The sequence below is a fragment of the Haplochromis burtoni genome, unplaced genomic scaffold (genome assembly GCF_018398535.1).
Source record: "Haplochromis burtoni strain Fernald_Lab_line unplaced genomic scaffold, NCSU_Asbu1 Contig_139, whole genome shotgun sequence".
NCBI classification, from domain to species: Eukaryota; Metazoa; Chordata; class Actinopteri; order Cichliformes; family Cichlidae; genus Haplochromis; species Haplochromis burtoni.
The window spans coordinates 693,459-703,743 of NW_024582500.1; the positions used below are offsets into that span (position 1 = coordinate 693,459).

The 10,285-nt window shown below is 40.9% G+C and overlaps 1 protein-coding gene across 1 annotated transcript in view; it reads left to right on the forward strand.

The window, feature by feature from the left end:
• Positions 1-5,772, forward strand: part of LOC102308516 (transmembrane protein 163) — a 38,329-nt gene extending 32,557 nt beyond the window's left edge. Inside the window, exons 6-8 of the mRNA XM_005933929.2 lie at positions 1,830-1,941; positions 2,254-2,395; positions 3,017-5,772. Coding sequence (XP_005933991.1) covers positions 1,830-1,941; positions 2,254-2,395; positions 3,017-3,077 — 315 coding nt within the window. The 3' untranslated portion in view covers positions 3,078-5,772. The remainder of the gene's footprint in view (positions 1-1,829; positions 1,942-2,253; positions 2,396-3,016) is intronic.
• Positions 5,773-10,285: the final 4,513 nt, after the last annotated feature.

Consider the following 10,285-nt stretch of genomic DNA (forward strand, 5'->3'; position numbering starts at 1 on the left):
AACTTAAAAAACAAAGACAAAGAAAAAGTGGTCGGAGCAGTCGTGACGGCAGCCGACCTCACCGGCGCCATCTTTTGAAAACACTGCTTTAGGGTGGGCTTACCTTGTGACTGACAAGGTTTCGCAGTCATGTCTGCACCTCACCCACCACACCGTTTCAAAACACCTGGACGGGGATGGTTAAAACACTCGGTTCAAAGCTTCACAACAGGACTTTGCTAACAATTGGCTGAAGGCACAGTGGCTATGTCCATCGTTTACTTACAGCCTGTGTGTAGCGCCTTTTTTGTTTGTTTTTTTTACAGCCTGCAGCCAGGCTTATTTTTTGCTTTGAAAGACTTTAAGAATTGTTGTTAAAAGTTCACATTAAGAAGCATTTCTTTTAAAAGTAACTCACCTTATGAGGATGTCTAATGAACCAAAATGAGCTATGTCTGGTTTGAATACGTTTCCTGTTGCTGAAGAATGGTCAATGCTTTGGAGATAAACAATTTAAATTTTAGTTTCAAACCTGAGTCACAGCATTGACTCAGGTCTATGCAGCATGCTGAGGTTTTCTTTCCATCTGCTCTTTGATGTGCGCGAGCTTGCCAAAGTAGCTTTTCATGGCTCCGAGGCCATAGTACAATATTAATGTTGCTGCAGAGGCTCTGAGTGCTCTGCAGCTCGCTTTCTCTTCTCTAATCCATCTCTCCTCCTCCAGCCGTCCTCTGTGCATTTACATCTCAGGCATTTAGTGATGTGGCCCTCAAAACAGATGTAAGTAAGTAAAAGTAAGTAAAATTTTATTTATATAGCACCTTTCAAGATAAAAATCACAAAGTGCTTCACAGAAGCTAACAATTTAAACATGTAACAACAAAGTCATGTTTAAATTGTTGAAAACCAAACGGATAAAGCGCAGGAAGCGAATCTGTGGCTCAACACTAATCAAAAAAAGACTTATCAGGAAGAGCAATTACATAAGAGCTACGGGGAGCAGTGGAGAATATTGTTGGACCATTACTGGAAGTAAACGATACTGAGGGGAGGTGGTGATGATTGTGGGGGTGTCAGGGTTGTCAGAGATAGTGTCTGTGCTGTTTTGACAAGGAGGCAGAGCAGCTGGATTCATCAGTTCAGTGTGAAAAAACTTGTTACTGATGTAGTTGTTATTAGACTCACAGTGTTGGTGAGCTTGGTAAATGTGACGTTGTGCTAAAATGTTGCTTTTCTGAATAACCTGTAGGGATTGGAAGGTTAAGTTTGCTAAAAGACAGCTACAGTCCTGAGCTGTGTGCTGCCTTGTGATTGTAGGTGTATTGAAAAGAGACCTTGTCTTTGAATTTGAACGAAGAGTCTGATAGATAGGGTTTGGTACACAGTGAAGTACTGGTTGTGTCTATAAATACAGATATTACCCTGCATGAGCTGACTCACTGAGTAGTAAAAGAAACCTCAGCAGTCAAGGCCATAGACTGTATATAAAGGATGGACATAGCCATTGGTTTTGTGACCTTTACATTATAAAGTATCAATGCTAGACTTTTGCCTGTTGCTCCTGTGTGGGTGGGTGGGTAGTTTTTATTTTTTATTTTTATTGACCTAGAATGTGCTCTAGGAAGGCCAGATGGTGGACTCCTAAGTAATCAGCTAATGCTAGCAATGCTAGCAGCTAACTTTGTCTAAAAACATTCAACCCTGTACAAGTTGCTGTTTGGTAAAATTTCCTGTTGTGAGCTGATAGTAATCACTGTCTAAAACAAGTCTTGAAGTGTTTTGAACCAATGCTGCACTTTTAACAAGGAGATTGAATCCCACTCTTGGTCTGTTGTTTTTGTTTCTCACAGGACGATTTCCTGTTCAGCGTGTCCATTGTCAGCGGTTTGATGTGCATCATATTGGCTGTAATCAAGTTCATGCTCGGCAAAGTACTGACAAGCCGAGCTCTCCTCACTGATGGTAGGTGTGCACGTGCAGAGAGATCATAGCTTTTTAGAACTTGTAAACTTTCTCAGCTTTCCGTAGTGATGCCATCACAATCGTAAAAATCATGGGTTTGTCACTCTGACATGTCTGTCAGCTCCAATTGGTTTCCTAAAGTTGCCTTATAGTTGATGAGATTACAGGTGCATGGAGCCAGCTTAAACATCTGTCACACTACTGGATTCTTGGTGAAAACAGTGAATATCACAGTGACACTAGCAGGTTTCTGAGAGCTGACCTCTGAACCCTCAAAGCCGACTTTGACTGACATTTGTAGTCTCTTTCCAGGATTTAACTCACTGCTGGGGGGGATCATGGGCTTCTCCATCCTGATCAGTGCTGAAGTCTACAAGAACGAGCCCAAGGTGTGGTACCTGGATGGAACAATAGGTGTCCTGATAGGTCTGATCATCCTCGCCTATGGAGTTAGGTAAGTGGCTAGTACTTGGTAAAAAAAATGGCGTACCTTTTATTTGGTGTCATGAGATAATTGTTGATATTGCAGCAGAACATATCCACAGAATGAATAGAGGAGCTGGGGTGGAGGTGGGTTGCAAAGCAGCTTGCAGAGCATTGGTTTGGACATTTAGTGAGGAAATGGTTTAAACTAACTACCCGAATAAATACTCTGTGGTGTTTTAAGATAATAAAAGCACAATGAAGTCAGAATACCTCCATCTGGAGTCAGTATTCATAAAACCAAAGCTTACAAAGTGATTTGGTGTAATTGCACTGTGTTAGTTCTGTGTGGAAAACCAATTTCAGTGTGTGCAGTTTTGTCACTGGATTCATATAAAAGCATTGCAAGTTATATTTTGTACACGGGAATGATGAAAAAATAAAATAGTGACACCTTTAAAGGTTGAAATCTCGAGGCTAGAAAATTTGTATTCTAACAGCTGGTAGGGGTCTGAAGGTTGCTGTCATCTCCATTTTCAAATCCCCCAAAGCGACCTTAATGTTTAAGTGCAATATTGAGCTGAGATGCTCAGATGTATCATTAGGTGGATCAGAGGTTGATCTCTTTGCCTGTTTTTTTTCTGTGCCGCAGACTGCTCCTGGACATGGTCCCCCGCGTCCGACAAACCAGGAACTACGAGCGCTTTGAGTGACGGATCACAGAGGGCGGGTTTGGGAGTGACTGGCAGGATGGGGACTGTAGAGGCCCTCCACAGACAATCACAATCAGTCCTCGCGGTGCCAGCGAAGGCGTCGCTGTCTGTGCAGTTCTCCCATTCAGAGCTGGAGTGGAAGATGGCGTCAGTGGCATATTTTTAATGTTTTACAGTTTAATGTACATATGAAATGTTCACCTGTTTTTCAGAAGTCAAAGGCGCAGTCTGCTTTTTCATGCCTCCATATTTAAAGAAGGTAACAGAGATAAGACTGTGGGGGAGGGGGTTAATGTAATTTTTCAAAAGTTGTACACAGCTCAGACTGCAGTGTTACGGATGTTCAATACCTCAGTTACATGTCATCACCCCGTCACGACAGAGCAGCTTGTTTTTTCCCATGGTTCCACGAGGCCTTTGCTCAGCTGTGCTATAAAGCTTTGCAGCACAGCAGGTCAGAGTGATTGATGCAGCTGATGTAGCGGTGGAGTATTAATGGTGTTTACCTTTTTATGACTAGAGAGAAGATAAATATCAATAAAAAGTCCATTTGGCACAAGGAGCAGGTACATAAGCACACACATGACAGGCTCAGTGACGTGTGATTAGCCGTTTACAATATTTATCCAGACTGCTGCAGCAACGTCCTTTTAGTGCCAGCTTACAATCCTGGAGCAAAAAAATAATCTTTCTTGGCACAAAGAGTCGGGACCTGACTCTTTTCCACTGTAACTCTAACAGAAGGAAAACAAAACGGCTGCGCTGCCTCCCAGGAAAAGCATTTATACAATTAACTCGCGCCCTCTACTGACCAAAAGAAAGGACTACAAAATGTAGGTCATTACATGAGAACGGTTATCTAATATGCAGTTGTGCTCAGAAGTTTACACACAGTCATCATGGGTCTGTCATGGTAATTTGGCATTTTGAACTAGGGTGGAATGATTGTTCAGGATACATGTGCAATAATTCAAAAACAAGAACAAGAACTGGCTGCAGAGGTTTCAGTATATTTCAGATTTTCTTTACTCCACGCGGGGTCAAAAGTCTACAGAGGATCAAATATGTGCAAGTTGCACCTCGAGCCGCAGAATTTGAATTTACACTATTATTTTATCCGCTTTGTGCAGTGCACGTGTATCCCAGTAAAACAGCCTGAGAGCATGATGTTACCACCACCATGGTTGACGGTGGGTACAGTGTTCTTCGGTTTGAAAGCCTCACCTTTACTCCTCCAAACATACGTCTTGTCATTGTGGCCAAACAGCTCAATCTGTGTCTCTCTGACCATAAAATATTCCTCCAGGAGGTATTTGGCTCGTCCATGTTGGCAGTCACACATTTCACTTGTGCTTGAAGGTGTCGACTTTTTTACCAGGAGGTTCTTTCTTGTTTCAGTGATCCTTAACATCTCAACCAATTTCCTCTTTCCCGAGGGTAAGAGTTGGGGTTTTCTTCCAGACCTTGGAAAAGTGGTGACACGTCTGAATAACTACGATTCTTTGAACCGATGATCTTGGCGTCTGAAGTTGTTTAGAAATGCCTCCGAGAGACCAGCCCAACTTGTGTAAATCTACATAAACTTGTGACCACCAACTGTAGCTGAGTGTTTGAAGCCTGACCCTGAGACAAAATTCCCCACATGAGACGCATGTAAAGGTCAAAGAAAATGACCGTCACACTAAATGCTTCCACACTGTTGGCACTGAACTCAATGCAGATACAGCTTTCATACTGACCAGTGGCACAAAAACAGATTTATGGCTGAAGCTAAAGGCCCCACACGTACACAGGTATCAGTAAGCTCAGCTTGTTCTTTCCCCTGATGCAGTTTTAGGAGCTGAAGACTATGAAAGAGTTCCAGACAGAAGCTGTTCACAAACTGTGCTGTTTTTATGAGTGGGCAGCAAGAGCTGAGTTCTTACCTCTGCCAGGGAAGTGATCTGTTTCAGTTTGTCTGTTAACAGGTGCTGGTCCAAAAGCTGCAGAGAGATTTTCAGGAATATGTAATCAGAAGGTGATTGTAGCGCAGTGTGCAGGTTTTTAACTGTCAGGGGTAATTGGATGGATTCTTCAGATACGTCACAAAGTCGAGCATTATAAGGTCGGAAAACCTGAGAGAACATGAACCAAACTTGTCTGGATTTTTCCTCCTGGGTTCAGTTCATGCATGCTCTCTGCTCTTATGTTTGTAACATTGTCGTGTCAGCGCTCTGACGAGCCAACCTGTGCATGAAGTAGGAGTTCTGTTGGTTTGGGCCACAGTTGTGTTTTTGCACGTTAATGTGGGCAGGTATGTAAAAACACACACAAACAGACATCAGTGTACACGTGGACAATGAATCTCAGTATTTGTCAAATGTGCGTGTTACAAACAGACTAGACCTTTAGACACGTGAGGTTACTGCTGCTGGAGGAGCAAATCTTAGAAACTGTGAAGTTCTTTAAAAGAATCAGAGGTTGAGCTGGTTCAGGTTTGAGTTTATCCAGTTGACTCCAGGGTTAACCTGACTTTTCTGTATTACGAAGGTGGTTTACTTCTTACTGGGATAACTAATGCTGCAGACCTAACGTGCTCTGGAGCTGCAAGTATGAAATCACTACTCCCTGACAATTGGCTGGAAAATAGCGTCACCATTCCTGGAGCATCCCTGGGACTGCAGTGCATGGACAGTAATGGAAAAGTCTTTAAAGAGCATCTAAAGTCTTTGTGTTTTCCTGAAGGACGTCAGTAATTAATGTAGATTAGTAGACAGAACTTTAGTTGTTGATTTTTCAGTTTTATTGAGCTCTAAGGATTTATATAAGATTCTAAAATCATCACATACAAAGTCTACATTTGCATTCTGCTTTTTATATTTATCCTTAACCATAAATAGAGCGTGGCTGAAAGAATAAACTTACAAAATGAATTTATTGAAGTAACAATTATAATCTGTCTGATTCTCCTGTATGTGCTTCCTTTGGAGACTTCTTTAATGTTATCGTAGTTGGTGCAACCACCTCCTCTGACACAAAAGCAGCTGGATTATTAGTCTATTAATCACAGACTCAAGTGGGTTTTGTTTCGTGTACGCTGGAAGATCAACAGCTTCTGTTCCCTGTTTGTTTGCATTCACCCTAAATGGATCTGACGGGTTGCTGCGCTCTGTGAGTTTGAGGTGCTGAACTTTGGACAGCAGCCGGTGGGTTCACGTTTTTCCGGTGTTTAAGAGGAGGTCTTCAGCACCAGTGAAAATGAGGAGCAGGACTGGGAGTAGTTACTGGGGTCAGTTAGGGCCTTTGTAGCAGCTCTCCTTGTTACCACCTTTACACATGTGTTTGTTACCTACTGGCTGGTGAAATGAAAACAGTGTCTGTCCTGCACTCAGAGCTCACAGTCCTACAGACATACACTGTAGAGGCTGCCATACGGTTTTGGGTCAATGGCGACGCCCCAACAGGGAAATATTTTAATGAAGTTCAATGCAGTGATGATTGTGGACATTAAGTGAGTCGCTGTTTATCAGGAGTCAACACGTTTCCTCTCATATGTGAAGCTGCTGTTTGGTTTTGGGTCATTTAGAAGGGTCGCAGCTACATTTTCAGGCAAAGTCCTTTTTGGTTTTAATTTAAAGAAGCTTTCACTTTCTAGCTGTCCTTCTCCTCCTCATCGTCGTATTGAAGAACTTACTTTGTACAATAGAGCTCCTCTCTATCCCAAAGCCTTAATTTTTAAGGTGTTTGTGCAACTTGATCAGGGGTTTTTTTTGTTAGTTTTCATATCTCCCACATTTTCCTCAGTCTGTGCTTGCTGCTGTGACCGTAACTGAATGTACATGCTGTGCTGTGATACTAGTTTTTATGAAAAATCTGTGACTGTGCTGTTTGGTTTTATTTATTTAAATACAAGTAAGGGATCAATTCTGTTCCTGAGCTTGTGGAGATACATGTGTGCCTAAAATCGGTGTGAGAAACAAAACATGCAGATATCAGAAAATTATTTTGGAAGGCCATAATATTAAGAAAAGATCACAACAAAAATACAAACAGCTTGTAATCACTAATTTCCTGTCTTGGACATGTCGTAAACACCGAGAGACACATTTAACTTCATATCAGCTCGGTTTTCTTAAACTTTGTGACAGAGTTTGAGGCGCTCCTCAGCCTGCTGACTGTACACTTCTTTGCTCGTGTAAATAATCTGTATAGCTGTAATGTAAAACCAGAGTCTGAGCCATTTGTCACAGAAAAAAGGTTTATTTAAAAATAAAGTTGTATCCCTCTTACTCGTCAAGAACAGTGAAAACAAAACCATTGTGTTACCCACTTTTCACTGCTGTTCTGGGGTTTCTGACTTTTAACTGAGAGCAAAACAAATCTTCATCCATGTTGGTGTGTGTGTAGCAGAGTTCATACAATGGAGACATTAAATGCTGAGATCAAAACAGATGAGATACGCTGATTTATTCTGTCCAAACTTTGCTGATGGCTTGGCGCTCTGAGCAGATTCCTCCAGAAACCAAACATCCTATGATCTGATCAAAGATGTGCTCTGAACAAGCCCAGCTAACAGAAAAGAAATAAGGCTCTGGCTGCAGCAGAAGGGGTTTAGCTAATCACTTAAGCAGGCCTCAGAGTCATGGTTATTAAGAAGCGACTGTGAAGGGTTCAAAATATTTGCTTATTCGCTGAAAAAGAAATCGTGCTGGGTATCACTGTTGGTTTAGCACGAACTCAAGCATTCCCACCTTGGATATGTACGAGCTTTAAACGCTGGTGATATTCTACCTTTAAAAAATAAAAAAATAAATCATGACCAAGTTCCATAAAAAGACCAAAACCATCAATGAACAGTTTGCTCCAGCAACTCTCTTATGCATGTGCCGTTTAGTTTGACTCAGTCCCACCTGCTACTCTGTCCTCATGTTTTAAGAATGGCTGCTAAGCGCTACAGTCCAGTAATCATCCTGTGAGTCACTCAGTGCTTGTGTGCACTTGTCATCAAGTGTGAAATGTGGTCCTGGAGATACTAGTGAGACTATTTTGACGCCGTTTAAATGTGCATTAAAGATGAAGAACCACGGGTGCACGGTTGATTTAAACGATGTGTGTGAACACACTGGTCTAAACATTGACATATTCAGTGCTACTCAAATACAAGGCTTCACTTACAGCCCTGATTTTCTTTTTGAATTCTAAAAAAACCCCAAATGTCACCATCCAGGCTGATCTATTAGCTGACAATCTTTTATTCTGAAAGTTACTTCAATTCAGTTTCAGTTATATAACCAAATCACAACAACAGTGACCTCAAGGTGCTACAACACAGAGAACCCCAACAACTTACCATGGGCAAGCACGGCCCCCCATGGGCAAGCACGGCCCCCATGGGCAAGCATGACAAATAGCTCCTGGCTCGTCTTTCCTACTAGCAGGCTCGATAATGGTCAGCTGCTTCTTGACTCAGTCAGATGTACTCTAACCCCTCTTGGACTTTCATTTCAAGTAGAAGTAAAGAAGTACCAGCTGTGGTTTGACACAAACTGAGTCGTCTGCTTGATGACAGAGTCACTGGAGAGGCAGCTGATTATTGCTTCATTATTTATTGTAGAACAGCACATACTGTGACGTTTCACAATTCACTGATCAAACTGTAGGTATGCCCCCTTTTAAATGTATGCCCCTGAAACTGATTACTGGACTCCAGTTTTACATTTTTAACAGGAACCAATGCGGAAACTAGCGATTTGCACTAATGCACTGTTGGTTTTGGGTTTTTTTATGGGATTTGTTTTGAAGCACCACCAGATGCTTTTCGTGAAAGTTTAAAAACCACTCTTTTTTTCTTTCTTCAAGCTTGAAGCCACTTGTGTATCCATCACATGTGCTGCAGGTCACATTTAGAAAGGACCAGACAACTATGAGTAATCAGTTTAAGGCATTCAAAATCAGACATCCCATTTATTCTACATGTGCTGTGTTCATCTGATTCCTCTTATTACTGACTACTCAACTGGTTAATCGCATTACTATCACACATGTGAATCCACTGCCGAGCTTGACTGGTAAACATGATGAGCTGACACTGCTTTCTTTCTTTTTGACTTTAGTTCTGAAAAACAAAGAGCCTATCAGTTTTATCACTTTCCCAAATATCTTCATCAAAACAATCTTAAGATGTGGACAGCCAATTTAAATTTCTTAAAATGAATATAAATCAAAAAACAAACAAAAAAAAACAACCTGACTCTGATGTTGCAGAAGTAAACATGTATAACAGAGTAACGTCACCCTGCCACAAATAGCTCACCAACAGTCGTCAAACAAAAGCAGAACTGAAGTTAAACCACAAAAAGGCACGTCATGTTTTTTGAAACACTTAACTTGGCGGCAGATCGGTGACCTGCTTAACAGGGTAAGAAAAAAGAAGAAGAAAAAGGCGCCATTCAGGCTAAACTGAAATGTGTGCAAACAGAAACAACAGTGAAATGAAAGCAAAGCACAAAGTGTACGAGGCTCATTTCCCCACAAAACAAGCATGTTTGTCCACTACTGTCTGCCTTACAGAGAGCGCGATGAGAGTTACGTTTAGACTGGAAAGTTTAAACCAATCTTTGTGTCATTTAAGCTCTTTAAGGAATAAATAATCAAACATTTGATAAGATATTTTCTATACTATACTTTCTAGAATGATCACAAAGCAGCCAGCCAGACAGACACAGGCCTGGCTTAGGTACGTAAATCCATTTGAGACCAAATTCTGGTGCAAAATAAAAATGCTCCAATATTTTATTTTTGTTGCTTTTTTTGGTCTCATATCACAGCTGAAAGCAGGACAGCAGAAGACAAAGTCTCCTTCTCTTTATTCATACACCTAGAGACAAATATGCTTTTTTTAATTACATTTAAATTACCCTCCATAAATAAAAGTCAATAAAAAGGGAAACAAAAGAAAAGACACCCATCCTATAAATAAAAAAAGAAAAAGATTTCCAGCCGAACACAGCGATAAAGATCTGTATACAAAATAAATACAAAAGAAAACCTTTAAAACTCATATGAACAATATACAGTGTTACTAATATCATGTTAAACCTCTGATTAACTTAGTGCATTTTTTCCATTCACCACAAGAAATACAAATCTCATCTTTTTTTCCTTATTTATATTTTTTTAGCAAATAAACAGGCAAATTAAGATCCTAACGATTATCCAAAGAAAAGGAA